At 39.0% G+C, this 23667-nt stretch overlaps 1 protein-coding gene across 1 annotated transcript in view; it reads right to left on the bottom strand.

Annotated features, from left to right (window-relative positions):
• dync2li1 (dynein, cytoplasmic 2, light intermediate chain 1) overlaps positions 1 to 23667 on the bottom strand; it is a 40786-nt gene that overhangs the window by 16950 nt on the left and 169 nt on the right. Inside the window, exons 2-10 of the mRNA XM_073050649.1 lie at positions 19264 to 19381; positions 13770 to 13804; positions 7505 to 7574; positions 4995 to 5083; positions 4005 to 4191; positions 2438 to 2506; positions 2263 to 2340; positions 689 to 768; positions 336 to 406 (exon numbers count right to left, since the gene is read on the bottom strand). Of these exons, the coding sequence (XP_072906750.1) occupies positions 336 to 406; positions 689 to 768; positions 2263 to 2340; positions 2438 to 2506; positions 4005 to 4191; positions 4995 to 5083; positions 7505 to 7574; positions 13770 to 13804; positions 19264 to 19381 (797 nt within the window). The remainder of the gene's footprint in view (positions 1 to 335; positions 407 to 688; positions 769 to 2262; positions 2341 to 2437; positions 2507 to 4004; positions 4192 to 4994; positions 5084 to 7504; positions 7575 to 13769; positions 13805 to 19263; positions 19382 to 23667) is intronic.

Raw genomic sequence — 23667 nt, 5'->3', positions numbered from 1 at the left:
ACAACACACACAAAATGCTGGAGGATCTCAGCAGACCAGGCAACATATATGGAAAAGAGTACAGTTGACATTTTGGGCCGAGACCCTTCAGCAGGATTGTACTCTTTTCCATGGATGCTGCCTGGTCTGCTGAGTTCCTCTAGCATTTTGTGTATGTTGCTTCATCTATCACCTTCCCCACCCTCTTATTCCAGCATCTTCTCCCTTTGTTTCTAGTCCTGATGAAGGGTCTTGGCCTGAAACTTTGACAGATTACTTATTTCCATAGATGCTGCCTGACCTGTTGAGTTCCTCCAGCATTTTGTGTGCTTTATCAATTTCTGTTGTTCACTTACCAATCTGACTCAATGAATCCATCCCAGCAGGGACAAACAGTGGTTTGTTGTACTCTAAAGATATTGTTTTGCTACAAAACAAAATAAATTAAGTATTTTGAGGTTATAGCATTTTTAATCTAAAAAATTTCACTTTCATTCCACCATTTTGGAAAAACTATTGGACCCTTCTAGGCTGCAAGATCAGGAGCTGACATGCAGTGTTCAAACAGAGCCATCATCAGTTTTGCCAAGAATCAAAGTTAGCAAGCCAGTGTTTAGTGTGATTCTTTTCAAGAATGGCAGAGAATTTTACTGTTATTCCCCACAACATAGACTTAGCTACTGGAAGTGAAATACAAAATGCTACTCACCTTCTATCAGTGCCAAATGCCAAATTGTTCAGGACAGTTCGCATCTTTGATATTGTACTTTCTGATTTATTGCTGAAAAACTAAATAGATATCATATAATATTGATAGGATTTGATATGAAAGTTTTTCTTCTAGGTTGTTACTATTTGACAAAGCTGATACAAAGTTCAAATTGCTGACAAGAGAAGTAAATGGCTGAGTTTCTGACTGATTGATGTTACTTCATGCACAGAGGAAATGGAAACAGTAAATATAGCCATTTCACAAAGGATCATGCCTATGATTGTCCATAAAACCATGACCACTACCTTGTTTATTCTTGCACTATTTATTTATTTCATCATTTATAGTAATTTATGTCTTTGCACTCTCCTGTTGCTGCAAAACAAGTTTGACAACATACAAGTCAGTGATAATAAACCTGATTCTGATGAAATTATCTGTATAATTAATGAAGAACCATTCAGGATTTACTTTGGTTTCCTCTATCAGTCACACTGGCCAAAACCATTTTTTACACTGTTGGTTTTTACATGCAAGGAGGCAAAAGGCAAGCTGGCACTCCTTCATGACTATTTCGTTTTACCTCATCAATTGTTCATAATTATTATTTGTCAGCCCATCTATATTGTGAATATTGAATCATTGTTTTGGTTACCATTGGCAATTCCTTTTCCGATTCACTTTAACCTCACATTAAATTTTGGACCTCATATTGATTCTACTGAGACCTTCTTTTCCAAATGACTCTACCCTTGGTACATTTCATTTGCTGCCTTAATTTCCTTCAAACTGGTCTACTCCTGGCCAGCCTCCATTATGTTTCCCTCCAAAATCCTATCTCATTGATCTTAACTTGGACTGAATCATTCCCCTATCCTTTTACTATGTCTCTAGCATTGGTTTTGAGATTCTCATCTTTCTAGGGGCTTGTCTTCCCCATCTCCGCCATTTCCTCTGGACTTCTCTCTGGAATTTTGCTCATTTCCTGTATTTATTTATTCATTCCATTACTGGTGTTTATGTTCAATTCCCAAAGACCTAAGCTCTGGAATTCCTTAAGCATATCTGATCTTTTCCTTTCTCTAAAGATACTCATTTAATCCTATACCACTAATGCAACTTCTGGTCACCTGCAACAGCCCATTATACTCATCTCTACTATCAAGTACCTATCTAAACCAATCTTATCTTTTCTCCTTTCACACATGAATCAAATCCTCTGTCTCCAATTTTCCTGCCACCCATCTCCACAGGTGCAATTTACTATAGCCAATTAGTCTATCAACCAGCATATCTTTGGCATGTGGGAAGAAACTGGAACACCGTGAGGAAACTACATGTTCACTGAGAGAATGTGTACGTAGACAGCATTTAAAGTTAGGAGTGAATCTGGTTCTCTGGAGCTGTGAGAGAGAATTTCACTAGAAATATCACTAGAATTTCCTGATATAATTTGCATGTTATTTCTAAAATAATGGTCCAGTAAAGCATAGTTTTTTCCCCATTATGATAAAAACTTGAAATTGTACAGAAAGTTGAACTTATTACAAACATTAACAATAAAAACATACCAACAGTGAAGCTCCATAGTAATGAGCAACAAAACGCAGTGTCTTGCAAATTACTTTTCTTTTTTCAGATTCAAAATTCTATGGAAAAAATATTAAATTAACACATCACCAGAACAGTTTTCACAAATATTACATATTAATATGAATTAAATGACCAATACAAGCTTCACTGTACCTGAAAAATATCATACTTGCTTCCCATTATAACTAGAGGAAGGGGAAATGGATCAACAAGTTCCCAATCCTGGTGGAATTTAGAAGAAAAAATAAATATACGTTGGTGCTTAAGAAGTACACATATGTTTAAAAAAAAGCTAGAAAAATCTTTGACAGTCAAAAGTCTGGATTCAAAATTCAATTCACTAAACCTACTTAATTAAAGCTGAGCAAATAACACCATCCTGAGATTAAGTAAGAACCAAAGCAAGTAACTGCACTGACACAATTGAACCAAATGTGTTCTTCAGCACTTTAAATATGTATTGAGAGATCACCCAAATATAATAAATTTTATTTCACCCAACCAAAATTTAAACAGAAAATTAGAGTAGCTGTCATCTATGTTTAAGGTAGCAGAATAAAGGAACCAGGAAGGGATATTCTAGAAATAAATAAAACTCTTTCTTATACTCACATCTGAGATAAATATAATCTTAATATCAGCTTTGGTGATTCATTACAAAGGTACTTCCATGCTGGCATTATTCAGCAACAGAATATACAGTGGCCACTTTATTAGGTACTGCCTGTACCTAATTCAAAGTCACAATGAACATGGAGTTGATTGTGGATTTCAAGAAGGTGGGAAAACACATGCCTGTCCTCACTGAGGATCAGTGGTGGAAGGGTGAGCAACTTAAGAGAATCTATCCTGGACCCAACATATTGATGCAACCCCAAGAAAGTTGTTATATTTCATTAGAAGTTTGAGGAGATTTGGTATGTCACCAAAGATTCTAGCAAGTTTCTATTTATGTATGGTGGAGAGTCTCCAATTTACAGGATTAAAAGAGGCTGCAGAGGGTTGTAGACTCAGCCAACTCTATCATGTGTACAAGCTTCTTTAGCATTGAGGTCACCTTCAAGAAGTGGCGTCTCAAGAAAACTGCATCCATAATCAAGGACCCCATCTAGGACATGCTCTCTTTAAAAGATGTTTGCTCAGATTCAAGGTCATCAACTTTGAACATGAATTCCTTAAGCAACCAACACGATGCAGATGTGGTTACAAGGAACCACAATGGGGTCTACCAGCATGGTATCCAAGTTCACTGATGATACAATGCTGTTTGAAAATCAAGCTCCCAGGAATATATAATGAGACATAAATAGGTTAAGCACTTGATTTATTACAAACATCTGTTCAGATGGGTAATGGCAATTACATGCGAAAATGAACTTTTTTTTACATTCTCCCACAGCAGCAGCATTTCATTTCCACTTTTCTTGCCTATGAACTTGTATTACATAGGAACTCTACTGCTTTGCTTATCAAATTGCCATGTCTTTCTATTTAATATAAAAATTATTGTATTGTGTAAAATAGGGACAGGTGAATAGGTTAGAAAATTTTAGTGAGGAATTTGTGCAAACTACCAAATTTTCCCCTGTACCGTACGTTTGCCTAAAACTGAAGAACATATTTGGTTTTCACATCACATGTAAATAAATCAAAATTATCTCAACAAAATCTTTACTTCCAAAGGTAAGATTGCAGAAAGCTTTCTTGAAGCTACACTCACCGAATGATCCTTCTGCAACATTTTCCAGGTCCTTTGCTTGATTTCGTTTACTTTAATGGAATCTTTTTTAGCTAGTTCATTAATGGTTTTATTTATATGGTTCTTTGTCACACTCAGTAGCTTCTCCATGCACGGCCACAGTTCATTGGGTTTGGAAAGATCCAAAACCAAAACAACAGAAAGGCTCCTATTGCAAATTAAATATCACAAATATCTGTTAATAAATATTTTCTCAATGCATTTTAATTAGATTAGGCATGATAGTACTGAATGGCATCATTGGCATAAGAATCCAGATAGTCTAATTGTGCTATTTATTAGATGCTTATGTGAAAATCACTGCTCAGCATATTCCTGTAGCTAATATTACATACATATAAACCAACTGTAATATACAAAGTGACAATTTTTTTGGCTATTAAATAAATTGTACAGATGTGGTATTCTACCCAAGAGGATTTCTTTCATCAGCATAAATATTCAATCATAAATTATGGGTGAAATAAGGCATAGGTCAGAAGTTTCTTCATATAAAAGAATGACATCTGGTGGCTAAACCTCTGTGTGATCTTGTGAATATTTAAAGGAATTCTGTTAGACTAGCATTTGTAGCTTTGAAAACTTTAGAATTCTAGCATATATGATGATGATCTATTCTTGAGCAATGAATTTAAAATTTTAATAATAGGCTGTAATAATAAAGCTACAAATGTTGTAAATTGTGCAACGAGTAATGATTAAATAAATCAAAGTCCACAGGCCAACCAGGGTGAAAATACAAGTACAGTACAATTTCTTCATGTGGACTTTGGTCTCAGCATGAGCTTGTAGAACTCTGACCAGGCATAAAGCAGTTCTCAGGTACTTATCCAAAAGACAAAGCAAGGACAAAAGCATGCAACAAATAAATTCTTGTTAAAATCTATTTCAGTTTCATTTTTTATAATTTTCCAGTGGAGGTCAACCCAGGGACCAAATAGTAACACAAACCTTATGTTGTTGACAGTGATTGGAATCTGGGCAAGGTCAGACAGAGAGGTTCCACCACCTAGTTCCCAAAAGTGGGCAATATCTTTTGGCTGCAAAATAGAGTTCAACACATCAATAGAGACACAAAGAGATTGGAGGCACTAGAATATGCAGCAACAGACAAGATGCTGGAGTGGTACTAATTGCCAGTGCACCTTGCTGAAAAATAATAGAAAATTCTGCAAATACACATATGCTGGTTATATTTGGTATAGACTGTCACCAGAGCTCCAAATGAAAACTCAACCAAAATGTCCATCATGTTAATTTGGATTTCTTGCAACGTTTTATCACACAGGTTTTATTCGGGTTGAAAATTAAGCTAATGCCCTCCAGTGACAGAAAATTGATGGTACTCATGAAATAAATATCACCAAAAAATACAGCTACAATCTCCTCTATTATAAAGCACTGTAATTATTAAAAATCTCTCAATACAGGCCTACAAAACCTCAATAAAATTTAACTAAAAACAAACATCTTTTCTAACAATCTGTAAGAATTTGGATGGATCATTTGATCAATAAATTAATAAATACATATACAGTTACACCCTAAAGCTATCTACATGACATTTATTTATCAGTTCTATCTAACGTTTATCTTTTTACTTAGAGCTGCTTGGAGCAGATCACACCTATGAAACTTTAACACAATATCACTAAGATCTGTTGTATTGACCGTTTGTGAAGATGGTTGATGGTATTCCCTAAACAGTACTCACATTCACACAAATCATACACATTAATTTGTTAGCACTTCATACACTCATTTACATTTCTTTGTAACAGAACTCAGTGCCTTTGATATGACAATGTATATATTACATATTAAAATAATTGTATGGAACAAAATGACTGTCTTCAGAGGCCTGGGAAGTATATTCAATTAGTACTAGGGTATGGCAGGTCTACTTTTTTTGAAGATTGTCAGCTTATAAAAAATTCTGCAATTCCTACCAAGGAACACATACAGTATGGATTTAACATGCATATAATTTATACAAGTCCAACTTGTGGGAGCTAATGAAGGTTTTTAATTCAATTTAGCTTAAAGAAATTTAGACTGGCAGCTTGTGAAAAGTTTAATAATTGATGGGCTTGGAAACACAAAGATTTTAGAGTATGAATTCCTTTTGGTGGCGATTGACAAAGCTCTCTCTCACATTTTCTTTGATTCTTAGACATCTGCTCTTACTCCACCTCACCCAGACAGAAGAGAGATACAGCTTCCCTAGTCCTCACCATAGTCTCTGCATCCTTCATTTCTGCCAGCAGTAATAGAACTCCACCACTGGCCACACTTTCCCATCCTCATCCCTTATACTTCCACAAGAACCACCTTCTGTGACTCCACGGTCCGTTTATCCCTCCCCATCTACCCCTGGCATTCCCCTCGGCAACACAGAAGGTACAACACCTGTTCAAGCACCTCCTCCATCACCACCATCCAGGGAACTAAATAGCCCTTCAAGGTGCAGGTGCATATACATCCCCTCCAACTCTCTTTCCTATATTGGCCAGACCAAGGGCAGTCTAGGTGACCAATCCGCAGAGCACCTGCGCACAATACCTGTTGCATGCCATTTCAACTCCTCTTCTCATTCCCACAGCAACTTGCCCAATGCAAACTAAAACAACACTTCCTATTCCACATGGCTACGTCACAATGGTATGAACATTGAACTTTTCATTTTTAGGTAATCTGTGTTCCCCTTTCTTCAGATTCACCTCTGATCCTTCCATTTTGTTCTCTTTCCCTTACTGACCGCTGTTCCAGATTCTATCACCCTTCTGGTTTCATCCACCTAATACCCACACACTTCATTTATTATATCCCCTTTTCCACCTGCCCCTCATCTCTCCCATTTTCACCTTCCTTACTTATCAGTCTCTTGCACTTGTACCCATGTACCCCTGCTTATCACCCTCCATCCTGTCTCCACTTTCAGCTTACCCTCCCTCTGCCTAGCTGTTCTCGGCTTCTATCAATCATATATTTACTGATAACCTCACTCCACTTCTCCCCCTTCCCCACATCATCCTTTACCCCCTCTCAGTCCACCTATAACTACCAACCTCTCTCTTCACACACTCCCTCTTCTATCAGCTTTCTTCTGTCTCAGTCCTAATGTACGGTCTTGAGCCAAAACGTCGACAATTCCTCTCCTCCAATAGATGCTATTTGAGGAGAGTTGTTGAGTTCCTAAAGCAATTTGGGTTTTTTTGGTTAATGTTTATTGTTTACCTCCATTTAATCACCATATTAGTTCACAACAGGGAATTTAACATTCAATCCTGATTTCCAGCTTTGTCTATACTTCATAACCTCCCGATTTCTTGTTTTGTCTATACTTCATTACCTAACTAGTTAGGAGCTTGGACCAGCCATAGTTTTGCTCCAAAGTTCTTTTGGAAGTGTTTTCTTGCTTGGAATCAATTTGTTTTTGAACCAACAATGTCAGTGCTTACAGTGTTATGTCCTCTTGCTCTTCTTCCGAAAGTATATTCCAAAGCTAACGTAGGCTTTGAAACTTCATCTCTGCCAAAACAAGTTCATTGCACACATTATTATCAAGCTTACCAAGTACTGCATGGTTGTAATTTTTCAATTATTTATCTGAAATTATTTTTTTAAATTTTTTTTTATTAGTTTTTCAAAACATTTTACAAAATTAAAAACCCCAAATCCCAATGAGGAGCATTAATACAGTGCAAGATTAAGCATACAATAACAATATGCTACAAAGGAAGAGAATTTAACAAAAAAGCACCTAAATTAAAGACAAGTGAGCTTAGTGTCCTCCCCAAACCCCACAACACAAGAAAAAAAAACAATTCCAGACCAACCACCACACAATATAGAGAGTATAAGTCCGGACAGTCAAACTCCCAGACTGTAAATACACTTAGCAACAGAGGATAATAATGCCTACTACCAGAAAAAAAAAAGGGAGCTGAAAGCAAGGGACTGAAAAGAAAAAAAAACTCTAGTCAAGAGGAAGGTTATGAAAGTACTCGATAAAAGGCCCCCAGATCTTATGGAACTTTAAATCCGAATTGAGAACTGAATAATGAATTTTTTCGAGGTCCAAGCAGGCCATAATGTCGTTAAGCCATTGCGCATGAGTGGGCGGGGCAACATCTCTCCATCTAAGGAGGATCAAGCGTTTCGCCAGGAGAGAGGCAAAAGATAGTATTCGGCATTTGGTCGGACCCAGACATAAATCTGTCTCGCCCCAAAAACCGAACAGAGCAATTAAGGGGTTAGGTTCTAGGTGCTGATTCAGAATACCCGATAGTGTAGTGAAGACATCTTTCCAGAATTTCTCCAAGCTAGGACAGAGCCAGTACATATGGATGAGAGAGGCCACGCCCCTCTTGCATTTATCACAGAGCGGACTAATGCTAGGGTAGAATCGAGATAGTTTAGATTTAGACATATGGGCTCTATGAACAATCTTAAACTGTAAGAGACAATGACGAGCACAAAGAGAGGTTGAGTTAACCGATTTGAGAACTGAGTCCCAGCTCTCCTCGGATAAGGAGATATTTAAATCCTGCTCCCAGGCCATTTTAATTTTATCCACAGGGGCTCGTCGTAAGGCTGCTAGTTTATCTTGGATAATTGAAATTAAACCTTTACCTAGTGGATTAATGGAGAGAAATAGGTCCATAGCATTTTTCGCAGGCATTTCAGGAAAGTTAGGAATTAAAGGAGCAGTAAAGTGTCAGATTTGGAGATATCTGAAAAAGTGAGCATTAGGCAGGTTGAACTTAACAGAGAGCTGTTGAAAAGAAGCGAAGCAGTTATCAATGAAGAGATCTTCAAAATGTCTAATGCCCTTCCTGTACCAAACATGGAATGCTGAATCGAACGTGGTAGGTAAAAAAAGGTGATTATGTGCGACAGGGCTAGAAATGGAAAACCCCTGGAAACCATAGCATTTCCTGAACTGCGCCCATATACGCAAAGTGTGTCTAACCAGAGGATTAGCTATTGATCTGGGCAGACTGCTAGGGAGTGCAGAACCAAGAAGTGCAGATATAGATAATTCTTTAGTGGAGCTCAACTCCATTGCCACCCAGTTAGGGCACTCAGGTTGACCGTGGAAGAAAGACCAGAAGGCAGCACAACGTATATTAGCTGCCCAGTAATATAAGCGAAAGTTAGGTAAAGCCATGTCACCCTCTTTTTTAGATTTTTGGAGCTGGATTTTATTAATTCTAGAGCGCTTATTCTGCCACAGATATGACAAAATAATAGAGTCTAAGGAATCAAAAAAAGATTTAGGAATAAAAATTGGGATAGATTGAAATAAGTATAAGAATTTGGGGAGAACATACATTTTGACAACATTGATACGACCTACCAAGGACATAGATAGAGGTGACCATTGTACCAGACTCTGTTTTGTAGCATATGAGAGGTTGACAAAGTTTTCACGAAAGAGATCTTTAAACTTCCTTGTGACTGTAATTCCAAGATAAGAAAATTGATTATGGACTACTTTAAAAGGGAGATCTCGAAATATTAGTTCTTGTGCTTCTTTATTAATTGGGAAAAGTTCACTCTTATGTAAGTTGAGTTTATAGCCAGAGATCTGGCTAAACTGGTCAAGAAGTGAAAACATTAGAGGTAAGGATGTAGACGGATATGAGAGAAAGAGTAGTAAGTCATCAGCATAGAGAGAGACTTTATGTTCAACACCCCCTCTCCAAATCCCGGTCAGTTCAGGACATTTTCGAAATGCTATCGCCAGAGGTTCTATAGCCAAATCAAAGAGAAAGGGACTTAAGGGGCATCCCTGATGGGTGCCACGTTTGAGATTGAATACTTGGGATTTCTGAAAGTTAGTTAGAACAGAAGCAGTAGGACACAGGTACAGCAATTGGATCCAAGAGATGAAACTTTGGCCGAGGTCAAATTTTTCTAAGACTGCAAAAAGGTAGTTCCACTCTATACAATCAAATGCTTTCTCCGCACCAAGGGAGATAACACATTCTGGAGTCCCAGTTGGAACTGAGTATAAAATATTAAATAGACGCCGAATGTTAAAAAAAGGGAGACGGTTTTTAATAAAGCCTGTTTGGTCATCAGAAATAATGGAGGGAATAACGGTTTCTAATCTATGAGCCAACACTTTAGCTAAGATCTTTACATCAACATTGAGCAGAGAGATCGGCCTGTACGAGGAACACTCTGCTGGGTCTTTGCCCTTTTTTGAAAGAAGAATAATAGATGCCTCATTGAAAGAGGGTGGCAATTTGCCGTAGTTAAACGAATCAGATAATACTGAAAGTAACTGAGGAGAAAGAAGTGAGGAGAATGATTTATAAAATTCCACAGGGAACCCATCAGGTCCAGGAGATTTCCCTGAGGCCAGTGCAGAAATTGCAAAAGATATTTCTTCTAGTGATATAGGCGCATTAAATTTGGCTTTGAAATCAGATGAAAGTGAGGAGATATTCAGATTCTGTAAAAATTGATCCACAGAGATATTGTCATTCAGGGATTCAGAGGAATAAAGCCGAGAATAAAAAATTTTAAATGCGTCATTAATTTCTAAATGATCTGATGTAAAGTCTCCGTTCTCCTTCCGGATCTTTGTAATATGTTGTTTGGCTTTAGAACGCCTCAGCTGATTGGCTAGGAATTTACCAGACTTATCCCCATGAATGTAAAAGCGGCTCTTGCTTTCGAGAAGTTGGCGTTCGACAGGTTGAGTGGACAGAAGGTTAAATTTAGTTTGGAGTTCAACGCGCTTCTTGTATAATTCAGGGTTCTTAGTTTGGGCATATAATTGATCCACATCTTTAATCTGGTTAATGAGGTCTGCTCGATCTGCACGGGATCTTCTATTGAGATTTGCTGTGTAAGAGATTATTTGACCCCTCAAATATGCTTTCATGGCATCCCAGACAATCTGGGATGGCACTTCAGGTAATGTATTAGTGTTAAAATAGAAGGTTATCTGGACTTTAATAAATTTTACGAAATCATCATCCGATAATAAAGTTGAATCGAACCGCCAGTGTTTGTTCCTCTGAGGGAGACCGGGAAAGTTCAGAGAGAGGGTAATTGGGGCATGGTCAGAAATCAGTATACTCTGATAGTCACAAGTGTGGGCAAATGGGATAAGTTGGTTATCGAGTAGGAAATAGTCAATTCTAGTGAAGGTATGGTGAACATGTGAGAAAAAGGAATAATCTCTCTCCGTAGGATGGAGGAAACGCCATATATCAGAGATACCAAAATTAGAGAGAAACGACTGAATAGCTAAGGCAGATTTGGTAGGTGATCTGGTAACAGAGGACGATCGGTCCAGTTTAGGATCCAACCAACAGTTAAAGTCACCACCCAATATAAGAGAGTATGAGTTTAAGTCTGGTAGTGAGGAGAAAAACTGTTCAAAAAAGTTAACATCATCAAAGTTGGGGGCATACAGGTTTGCTAGTGCAACTTTAGTGTTATATAGTTTACCAGAAACAATAATAAAACAGCCGTTTGTGTCCGATATTTTATTATGGAGTTCAAAAGGAATATTTGAGTTAATAAGAATGGAGACTCCCCTAGCTTTAGCCGCAAAGGATGAATGAAAATGCTGACCTGCCCACTTGGACAGAAGCCGGGAGTTATCGAAACAACGGATATGAGTTTCTTGGAGGAAAGCAATGTCAGCTTTGAGTTGTTTAATATGTGAGAATATCTTCCTCCTTTTAACAGGGTGGTTCAGTCCCTTTACATTCCAGCTCACAAATTTAAGTGCACTAGCCATTATCAATTACTAATGCATAAAAGGCAGCAGGCATATAAAAAATCAAGCGGTACAATAGCAGTCTGGGAGCAGAGATGTAAACATAGATTCGTAAGGTCAAAATATAAACATGTCCTAAACAATACAGAAATGTTGGAACTGGAAAACCCACCCCACCCACACAACCCAAAACTAGATGGCTACCAAAACAAGTAGCTAGCTCTACCAGAAAAATTAACCCAAATACAACTTCCAGATCTGTGTCATTGACAGCAGTTCCGTATAAATGCTATAACAAACAGTAACTAGTTTATGCACTAGAAAACATAACTACAGATTAGAACACCTTCTGCCGAGATATACAACTTAATACAGAGCGAATCGGAAGAAAACCAAAACTAACCTACCCGCGAAATACTATAGAAGAATAAAGTAAGAGAAAGGGAAAAAACAAGGTAAGAAGGAAAAAGAAAAAAAAGAGGAAGGGGAGAATTATAAATTCAAGACGAGTATTTATCTACCGTTTACCGAGAAGGGAGAAAAAAACATTCAGAGAATGGAAAAAAAAGGGGATGAAGAAAAGAAAAAGATAAAATAAATAAGTATTTAAAACAGAGGAAAAATAAATCAGCAGTTGAACTGTGAACCGACACACAGGGAGGCCTTCACTAAAGACTTCAAACCTCCAAAACAAGTTAGATTTAGTTGTAGAACTCTGCAGGTAAAGTTATACAGAGGTAAAAATAGATTACACACACACCAAATCCCGGGAGAGATTGTCAACAGCCTTTAGAGTTTCAGTGAATAATGTCTGAGTGATTCAAGTGAATTCCGAGTCCAGAGAAAGTAATTTTACTACGAGGAGTACTTATCCACCATTTTAGGAAGTCCGATCAGATTCCGAAGATGACTGGATAGCCGGAAGACTTGCCACAAACGCTTCAGCTTCCCTCGCTGATTTGAACCACTTGAATTCCCCGGTATTAAACTTGATTCTTAGGTCAGCAAGATTACGAAAGGAAGGTTTGAAACCACGATCAAAAAGCACTTTCATTACGCCTTTATACTCAGCGCGCATCTTTAAGGTCTGGGGTGCAAAATCTTCCACAAAGCGAATGGTTGTATCCTGGAAAGAAAAAGAGCCTCTGCGACGTACCTCCACAATCAGACTGTGTTTTACCTGGTATTGATGGAAACACAAGATTACTGGTCGTGGACAGGTGCCCAGAATTCCGGGGGGGACGTTAACTGTGTGTGCCCGTTCGAGCTCGGGCGGGTTTGGAAGCAGATCCTTCCCGAATATCTCACAGAGAAACTCGGCGAAAAACTTCACAGTTGACCCCTTCTCAGTTGCCTCTGGTAGTCCCAGAATTCTAAGATTGCAGCGTCTGCTGCGATTTTCGAGATCCACCATTTTGGAAAGAAGTTTATTAGATTTTTCCTCTAAGCTGGAACAGAGAGTCTCCAAGTATCGAACCCGACTTTCTAAAGCTTCAGAAGTCGAATCGATGCGAGATAAGTGTTCAGCATGTTTGTCCACTTTATCGTTGATCCGATCCAGTTTCTCTTCTAACTGTTTGAAAGCGGTTTTAATTTGCTTTAAGATTTCGTCTCGGAGATTTTCAAGCGCCTCCATCGTCACGTCCGACGAGGTCGTAGTTTCTTTTCTCCCGGATTTAGAACTCTTGCTAGACATTGTAGGTTAAATATATTCACAGGCAAGTAAGAGATACCGAAATAATTCCTAACTAAGCTTTATAAAATGGAGACATTTAGTGCAAAGGTAGCGACAGTAACGGAACAAAAGTTCGGAGCAGCTAAGCGATCGCCATCTTACCGGAAGTCATTTATCTGAAATTATATCTGGTAACATAAATATTCCTAATGTGTAACAGTGATACAGTAAACTATTATGTTGGTAGGGTAGTTTAAACCCACACTCAATTTTCTAGATCTTAAACTCACTGGCCAACACATACCTGTCAAGAAATCTGAGTATAATAGTAGTTTTTCCCTGTAAAATAAAATACAAATAAATGTAAGCGACTCTATAAATGTATACATCCTAAATAATAATGTCCATAATTATTTTGTTATTGAAATTGTTTATGAAGAGCAGTTTTTTAAAAAATTAACACATAAAGCAAGATCATAATTTTCTGTAAAATAAATTTGGAGAATACATTTTGAAAACTGACACCCATCCACTCTTCCCCAGTTCTGAAGGTATAATATTAATCATTTATTTTCTTTCCAGTTCTGCCAGCTGCATTTCTGCTTATGATTTGTCCTGGGCCCAATATATTGATTAAATCATGAAGAAGGCATGCTTCAGTACGAGTTTCGAGGAGTTTGGCCAAAAGACTAGTAAATTTCTATAGATGCACAGTGCAGAGCATTCTGGCTGGTTACACCACAGTCTGGTATGGAAGCTTCATGCACAAGATTATAAAAGGCTGCAGGGGGTTGTAGATTCAGATATATCCATCATGGGCACAATCCTTCTCACTACCAAAAACAACTTCAAGAGATAACATCCATTATTAAGGACCCTCATCATCCAGAACATGCCCTCTTCCCATTACTACCACCGGGAAGGAGGTACAGGAGCCTGGGCACCCATACTTAATAATTTAGGAACAGCTTTCCTCCTGAACACTACTTCATCATTCCTTTTTTCTAATATTGATTTTGTAATTTATAGTAATTGTATATCTGCATTGTCTTGCTGCCACAAAATAACAAGTTTCATGTCATAAGACAGAATATACCCGTTGATAACAAATAAACCTGATTCTGATTATTATCTGATAATTATGAAACTTTAGTCAATGCAATTATTTATATTAATTATGCAATCAAAAGGACAATAGCCCACATATTAACTTCCAATAATATCATAGGGACTGAGCAGCAGGAGATACATGGGAAAGCACTCCCTCATAATAAGGAGGAATTACTTCTACTTTAATTTTATAGTTTTAGATCAGCTGGTGGTGCAGTGACATCAGCGCCAGACTCCGGAACAGAGGTTCCCGGGTTCGAATCCAGTCGGGCCATTCCATTGTACGCTTTCCATCCATGCCGAGTTGAGTGTTCAGCTCGCAACTCAACCTCATAAAATAAAGGAAAAATACTGCATAATGTCTGTGTGAGGAGTGGCGCGCCACAGTATTTTGTTCCGTGCCTTGTAAGGCATGAAAATGCCCGACACTGGCCTCTCAGGCTTCATCATCATCATTTTATTGGCTCCATGCTGGCTAATCAGCAAATTGCATATATTTCCAGATAGGTGAAGGCTGACAGGATAGAATCTTGGACTGAAATGTCAGCTATCTATTCATTTCTATAGATGCTACCTGACCTGCTGAGTTCCTCCAGATTTTTGTGTGTATTGCTTAGGATAGGCAGTTTGTATTTTTTTCTCCTTCTGTTATCTAAACAGAATGTCTGTCTGCCTGTAATGCCTGGTCTAAAGGTTCTCAATTTCATCCAAAATGCTTCTTTTCCTTTGAATGGTCAAGGGCCAGGAATTCCTGGGAATCAATGGGCAGTGAGGATTTGATCTTCAAATATCTTTTCCTCATCTGACCAAAGACTGCACAGGCACAATGAGGTAGTGTTACATTTTTATCATCAATGTCTGCCTCTGCCGAGAACCAGCTTCTGACATATGGGAAGTGGTTGAGTTTTCTAGAGTCCTACCGTGAACCTTTATGGTCATTGACAATGCAGTGCAGGAGGGGCAGGTATTGCATTCAACATGAGCAAGATCAAGGTCCTCTACCAGTGCAAAAGCAATTAAGGGGAAACTCACACCCTCTGATACATTGCCTTCTGATACATTAATAAGTATCTCACTTCTGCTAGCCAGACCAAAGAAATTAGTTGAGACCATATTAATTGTGACAGAATCAGCTAGCTGGAGTTTTTGTGGTGAACCAACAATTGGCTGCAGAGTGCATGATGGTACATTCTGAACTTACTTGACTGCACACTTTTGCATTGAAATCGAGAAAAAGCTGGAGGTCAGAACTGATTAGAATCAGAATCAGGTTTAATATTGTGGGAATGTGTCATGAAATTTGTTAACTTAGCGGCAGCAGTACAATGCGATACATGATAAATATAGAAAATATGAAATATAATAAGTATATATGTATATTAAATAGTCAAATTAAAAATAGTGTAAAAACAGAAATAATTTAAAAAGTGAAGCTGTAGTTTTGGGTACAATGTCCATTTAGAAATCGCATGCCAGAGAGGAAGGAGCAGTTTCTTAATTGTTGAGTGTGTGCCTTCAGGCTTCTGTACCTCCTTCCTGATGGTAACAATGAGAAGAGGGCATGTCCTATGTGATGGTGGGGGGTTGGTCCCTAATAACGGACGCTGCTTTTCTGAGGCACTACTCCTTGAAGATGTCTTTGATACTATGGAGGCTAGTACCCAAGATGGAGCTGATTAATTTAACAATTTTCTGTAGCTTCTTTCAATCCTGTACAATAGCCCCCACTCCCATACCAGACAATGATGCAGCCTGTCAGAATACTCTCCGCAGTACATGTAGAAGCTTTTGAGTGTTTTTGGTGACAAGCCAAATGGCCTCAAACTCCTAATGAAATTAGCCACTGTCTTGCCTTCTTTATAACTGCATCAATATGTTGGGGCCGGGTTAGATTGTCAGAGATATTGACACCCAGGAACTTGAAATTGTTCCTTCTTTGTTCCCTCATCTTACTCTTCCTGAAGACCACAATCAGCTCTGTGGCCTTACCTATTCAACTGGGACTCATGAGTAAAGAAAATCCCAAACTTTCATCAAAAAGGTGCAATTTTTGTACATTTTCTTTACTTAACTGTATATTTAAGGTTTTAATTATTTCACAATTCAGAATCAGAATTAGGTTGACAATCACTGGCATATGTTGTAAAATTTACTGTTTTGCAGCAGAGGTAATACATAATAAACTATTAAACTGCAATAAGTATATACAAAATTAAACAATTAGTGCAAAAAGAAAATTAAAAAATGGTAGTGTTAATGGATTCATTGTCCATTCAGAAATCATATGGCAGAAGGAGCTGTTCCTGAAAAACTTGAGTGTGTCTTCAGACTCCTGTACCTCTTCTTTGATGGTAGCAATGAGACCATAAGACCCTAAGATATAGGAGCAGAATTAGGCCATTTGGCCTATTGAGTCTTCTCCGCCATTTCATTATGTCTGATCCAATTTTTCTCTCTGCCTTCTCTCCGTATCCCTTCATCCCTATAACAACCCAGAATCTATCAACTTCTGCCTTAAATATACATAAAGGCTTGGTCTCCACCACTGCCTGTGGCAAAGAATTTCACAGATTCACCAGTCTTTGGCTAAAGAAATTCCTCCTCATCTCCATTCTAAAAGGACACCCCTCTATTCTGAGGTTGAGTCCTCTGGTCTTAGACTCTCCCATCATAGGAAACATCACTGCACATCCACTCTATCAATGTCTTTCACCTTTCAATAGGTTTCAATGAGATCACCCCTCAATCTTCTGCATTCTAGTGAATACAGGCCCAGAGCCATCAGGAGCTCTTCAAGTGACAAACCATTCAATCCTGGAGTCATTTCTGTGAACTTCCTTTGAATCCTCTCCAGTTTCAGCACATCCTTTCTAAGATAAGGGGCCCAAACCTGCTCACAATACTCCAAGTGAGGCCTCACCAGTGCTTTGTAAAGTTTCTACATTACATCCGTGCTTTTAATTTCTAGTCCTCCTGAAATGAATGCTAACACTGCATTGCCTTCCTCACCACAGACTCAACCTGCAAATTAACCTTTAGGGAATCCTGCACAAGGACTCCCAAATCCCTTTATATCTCTGTTTTTTGTAGTTTCTCTGTATTGTATTTAATGAGAAGAGGGCATGTCCTGGGTGATGTGGGCCCTTAATGATGGATGTTTCTTTTGAAGCTGGGGAAGCTAGTGTTCACGATGGAGCTGGCTGAGTTTACAACTTTCTGCAGCTTTCTCCCCATTCTGGGCAGTGGCCCCTCTATACCCGACAATGATGCAACCATTTATAATACTCTCCACAGTATATCTGTAGAAATTTGTGAGTGCCTTTGGTGACATACCAATCTCCTCAAACTCCCAATAAAATATAGCAGCAGTTTTGCCTTTGTAAGTGCATCAATATGTTGGGCCCAGGATAGATCTTCAGAGATGTTGGTGTTGACACCCAGGAACTTGAAACTGCTTATTCTTTCCTCTGCTTATCCTTTGATGAGGGCTGGTGTGTGTTCCCTTGAACTCCCCTTACTGATGTTGAGTGCAAGGCTTTTGTTGTGACTACATTCAACCAGCTGATCCATCTCGCTCCTGTGTCACCATATGAAATTCCGCCCACAATAGACGTATGGTCGGCAAATTTAGAGATGGCACTTGAGCTGTGTCTAGCTACAGAGTCACGGGTATAGAGAGAGTGGAAAAGTGGGCTAAGCACGCATCCTTGAGGAGTGCCGGTTTTAATTGTCAGCAAGGAGGAGATGCTACTTCTGATCCACGCTAACTGTGGTCTCCAGCTGAGGAAGTCCAGGATCTAGTTGCAGAGGGAGGTACAGAGGCCCAGATTTTGGAGCTTGTTGATTAGAACTGAGAGAATGAATGTGTTGAACACTGAACTGTAATCAATAAATAGCAGCCTGATGTAGGTATTGCTATTGTCTAGGTGATTCAAGGCTGAGTGGAGAGCCAGTGAGATTGCATCTGCTGTAGCCTATTGAGGCGATAGGCAAATTGCAGCGGGTCCAGGTCCTTGCTTAAGATAAGTTGATCCTAGCCATGACCAACTTTTCAAAACACTTCATCATAGTAGATATTGGTGCCACTGTACAGTAGTTGTTGAGGCAGCTCATCCTGCCCTTCTGATTTTTTTTTATTTAAAAAATATTTGAACTTTTCAAATAATCAAAAAATGTTTGAGTTGCATCCATTCGTCTTTAATAAACAATGCTTGCTACTGACTTAACCTCATGCAGCAAGGCTGGTAGGACTTAAAGAACTGTGCAATCACCAAAGGATAGGACATTCACAGTCTGACCTTGGGGAAAAGGGTGAGACAAAGGCTATGCTGACTGGATTTCACCCTATTAACTCTGATATTTTACTCTCTCCATTGAGGCTGCCTGGTTATGCATTTCTAGCAGATTTTTATATTAAATTCAGACTCCTAGTATTCATAATATAATGATATTATTTTAAGCAATCATTCTTTATCAATCTTTCACTGTTATTTGGCATTTGCAAACACATGTCGTACTAATTTTAGTCCTTTGATTTTCACTGTCCATTTGTGAGGAAAGTATGTGTGTGCGTGTGAGGGTGAGGAGGTGGTGAAAGGTGGTGGTGTGCAGGGGCAAGAGGGCTGAGAGTAGGGGGAAAATATGTTGTGAAAAATTCTTTAGCTTTGAAAGTGGTCCATGCAACTTACCCCACTTTTATTTCCCACGAAAAATACAGATCTTTCCCTGGCTTCCAAGTCGTCTTCATTTTCTTTGTTTTCATTCTTTTTAGAAACTTCAGCCAAAGCTATGTCCCATAGAGTGTCACTGCGTGAAAAGCAATGTCCATACAAAAAGAATATTGCTAGACAAGTCAATGCAGGAAAGCATTATTTCATTTTCTCATAGTAAATGATTTTAGGACAGTCACACCAATCAGTTGAACTTATATGGGGGGAAATATAACAAACTCTTCAGCACAAGCTTATTATTATTGATTTTTGTTCAGGTTTTGAAGCACTGTAAAATTACTGCTATTCATTTGAATTTTACATTTTCCTTTGCATCTCCAGATAAAATAATTAGGCTTTTGTTAAAAAATAGCAGATATTTAACACTGTGTTTGATTCTCTTCATGCTATTGAGCCCTAGAGAGTGTGAAGCGATGCAATTAAAATGAAAACATATAACTTTGTTCCTTCACCTATGGCAGTACCATGCAGGAGTCTCACAACTCCAGTGATTCTAGTTCAATTCTGACCTCTAGTGCAATCTTTGTGCAATTTACTAATTCCCCTTGTAACCTCAGACTTTTCTCCAAATGTGCCCATTTCCTCCCACATTCCAAAGAGACTAACTGGCAACTGTAAAATTGCCCCTATGTTAGGGGCACATTCATTGGGTTAAACAGACTCTGTATCACAGGAACACAAGAAAATAGGAAAAGGAGTAGGTCATCATCAGGTCTTCTTGCATACCTGCCATTTAATATGATCTACGCTGGCCTCAATTCCTTTTCTGTGCTATTTCTTCAGCCCCCTCTATTCTTTAGTCTAATAAATATTTAGTCACCTCTACTTTAAATATTTCTCATGATTCCACATCCACCAAACGCTGCAAGAAGAAATTTCAACTTACCTAATTTTTAAGTGAGCAGTAAGTAGCTTAGAGCTATGTCACCTTGTTTGAGACTCTTCTTCTAACAATAAAAACAACCCAACATCTATCTTGTCAATCCCCCTTGGGAATGTTGGAATACAATTACCACTCATTCTTCTAAACTCCAAGGAATACAGGCCCAAACTATTTAGTTGTTCATTACAGGACAACCCTCTCAATGCAGGAATTAGACTGATGAATCCTATTTATACTGTCTTCAATGTTACTACATCTTTTTTTGGGTAAGGGGGGGGGGGGCTAAAACTATGCTACAGAGTATCCCAGGTGAGGCTTCACCAATAATTGCAATAAAACCTCCCTATTTTAAAACTCTGATCCTTTTGCAATTAAAGTTAAAATGCTGTTGTCCTAGTCCTTTGGATAAACACCCTTGCCATTTTTATGCCCCAATTTTCAATTTAATATAAATCTTTACCTTCTTGGTTAACTACAGATTCTGCCTCTTTCTCATGGAATCCCTCCTTTTGATGGGATAAACTCTTGCCGAGCATCGTAGACCAGTTGTTTGAATACCTGCCATATTTCCTCTACAGATCTCTTCACTTCATCTTAAACAACTTCTCCCTCATACTGTTATAACTGTGCACATTTATGTATATTTTAAGATTCTGGTTATAGACCATGGTGTTTATTGTTAAATTGCATTTGGTCACCCACAAATTGCACTTGGAATTCTATCATATTATAATCTCTATTCCCTGTAACCACAAGATCCCTTATTAATCCTTACATCACATAAGACCAAATTTTACATAGCCTATTCCTGGGTAGGCTCTATAAGATAGATAGATAGATACTTTATTCATCCCCATGGGGAAATGTACCATTCTAAAAGCAATCTCTGCCATATTTGATAAATTCTTCTTCTACAGTGTCCTTGCCAATCATAAAGAGATGTAAGAAACCAGCATTTCAAAAGGTAAAGGAATAGCTTGCAACACTGTGTGTCAGACAGAGTGGCCAGCAGCACTGGGGCTCCACAGGGGACTGTCCTGTCTCCCTTTCTCTTCACCATCTACACCTCGGACTTTAGCTACAGCACAGAGTCTTGCCATCTTCAGAAGTTTTCTGATGACTCTGCCATAGTTGGATGCATCAGCAAGGGAGATGAGGCTGAGTACAGGGCGACGGTGGGAAACTTTGTCACATGGTGCGAGCAGAATCATCTGCAGCTTAATGTGAAAAAGACTAAGGAGCTGGTGATGTGCCTGAGGAGGGCTAAGGCACCGGTGACCCCTGTTTCCATCCAAGGGGTCAGTGTGGACATGGTGGAGGATTACAAATACCTGGGGATACGAATGGTCAATTGACTGGTCAAAGAACACTGAGGCTGTCTACAAGAAGGGTCAGAGCCGTCTCTATTTCCTGAGGAGACTGAGGTCCTTTAACATCTGCCGGACGATGCTGAGGATGTTCTACGAGGCTGTGGTGGCCAGTGCTATCATGTTTGCTGTTGTGTGCTGGGGCAGCAGGCTGAGGGTAGCAAACACCAATAGAATCAACAAACTCATTCATAAGGCTAGTGATGATGTGGGGGTGGAACTGGACTCTCTGACGGTGGTGTCTGAAAAGAGGATGCTGTCCAAGTTGCATGCCATCTTGGACAATGTCTCCCATCCACTCCATAATGTACTGGTTAGGCACAGGAGTACATTCAGCCAGAGACTCATTCCACCAAGATGTAACACTGAGCGTCATAGGAAGTCATTCCTACTTGTGGCCATCAAACTTTACAACTCCTCCCTCGGAGTGTCAGACACCCTGTACCAATAGGCTGGTCCTGGACTTATTTCCACTTGGCATGATTAACTTATTATTTAATTATTTATGGTTTTATATTGCTATATTTCTTCACTATTCTTGGTTGGTGCGGCTGTAACAAAACCCAATTTCCCTCGGGATCAATAAAGTATGTCTGTCTGTCTGTATTAAGGCCATGTTTATGGATATAACATATTATTACACTACTCAAGGTGCAGTGACTACTCAGCTTCCCATACAGCATTCAATGATACAAGCAAAATTACCAACTGGTTCTGGTTTGCATATTTATTACAACATTTGCAAATGAAAACCATCAGCACTTCAAAATAATTCAATGGTTATGCAATTTAGCAGTAAATAGAACATTGAATAGTACAGCGCAGGAACAGGCCATTCAGCCCACAATGTTGTGCCCGACCAGCTAAAAAGCAAATCAAAATTGCCCCAACACTAATCCCTCCTACCTCCACAATGTCCATACCCCTCTATCTTCCTTACATCCATGTGCCTAATCAAACGTCTCTTAAAAGCCTCTAAGGTATTTGCCTCATGCCAAACAGCACATTCCAGGCATCCACGAGACTGAGTAAAAAAACTTACCCCTCAGATCCACCTTGAACCTACCCCCTCTCACCTTCAATGCATGTTCCCTGGTATTAGAGATTTCAACCCTGGGAAACAGATACTCTCTGTCCATTCTATCTATGCCTCTCATCATCTTGTAAACCTCCATCAAATCTCCCCTCAGCCTCCAATGCTCCAGAAAAAACAACTCGAGTTTGTATAATGCATAGCCTCTACACCAAGCAGCATCCTGGTAAACCTCTGAAGCCTCAACATCCTTCCTATGGTGGGGTGACCAGGACAGTATGCAATACTTCAGATGTGGCCTAAACAGAGTTTTATAAAGTTAAATATTAGTTTTCTTTTACTACTCATAGAACTGGGTAGAAATGTGAAAATTCAGATCTTTGTACAACATAGAAGGCCACTTGCCCCATCTAATCCATGTATTTGACCTATTGCTTTTCAGAGCAATCACATTAACCCACCAATTGCTGTACCTCTCTTCCCATTAACTACCCCTGATTCTCCTACCATCCACCGACACAAGAGGTGATTTACAGTTAACCAATTAATCTACCAGACAGAACATTTTAAACGATCACACAAAACACGCGTAAACGCTGCAGGCATTTGTGGCTGGAAATCAAACATGGGTTCGTGTTTACGCGGCTGCAGAACTCTGTGCACTAAACACAAGCTAAACAATGAAATAATATTTCCACAAGTTAGACAAGGGCATAAAAGCAGGATTAACAGATGCAAAGGCGGGTTAGCAGGAAGCACTTTCACAATCCCCCAAATGGCTAGCGTCTTTAAGATTATTTACTCTGCAATCAACATCGCTACAATGCATTCCAGGGTTGCAACGTGTATCCGTTGCGCACGGTATCTATGGTACACGATCTGGTTATCTTGTTTCCGATATTACATGAAATAATATTTTAACGTAATTTAATTGCCTGTCTAGGGGTTTGGAAATTTAAAGGGACTATGTAAATGCAGGTCTTTAATTAAACCGATCCGTTTGTGGCTGGGAACGAACAAGAAATTGCATTGATCCGTGGTTGCCATTCGGGCTCTAAACTGGGATGGCGTGCAGCCTG

This window comes from Hemitrygon akajei, chromosome 7 (assembly GCF_048418815.1).
Source record: "Hemitrygon akajei chromosome 7, sHemAka1.3, whole genome shotgun sequence".
Classification (NCBI taxonomy): Eukaryota; Metazoa; Chordata; class Chondrichthyes; order Myliobatiformes; family Dasyatidae; genus Hemitrygon; species Hemitrygon akajei.
This window is presented reverse-complemented; position numbering and strand designations above follow the sequence as displayed.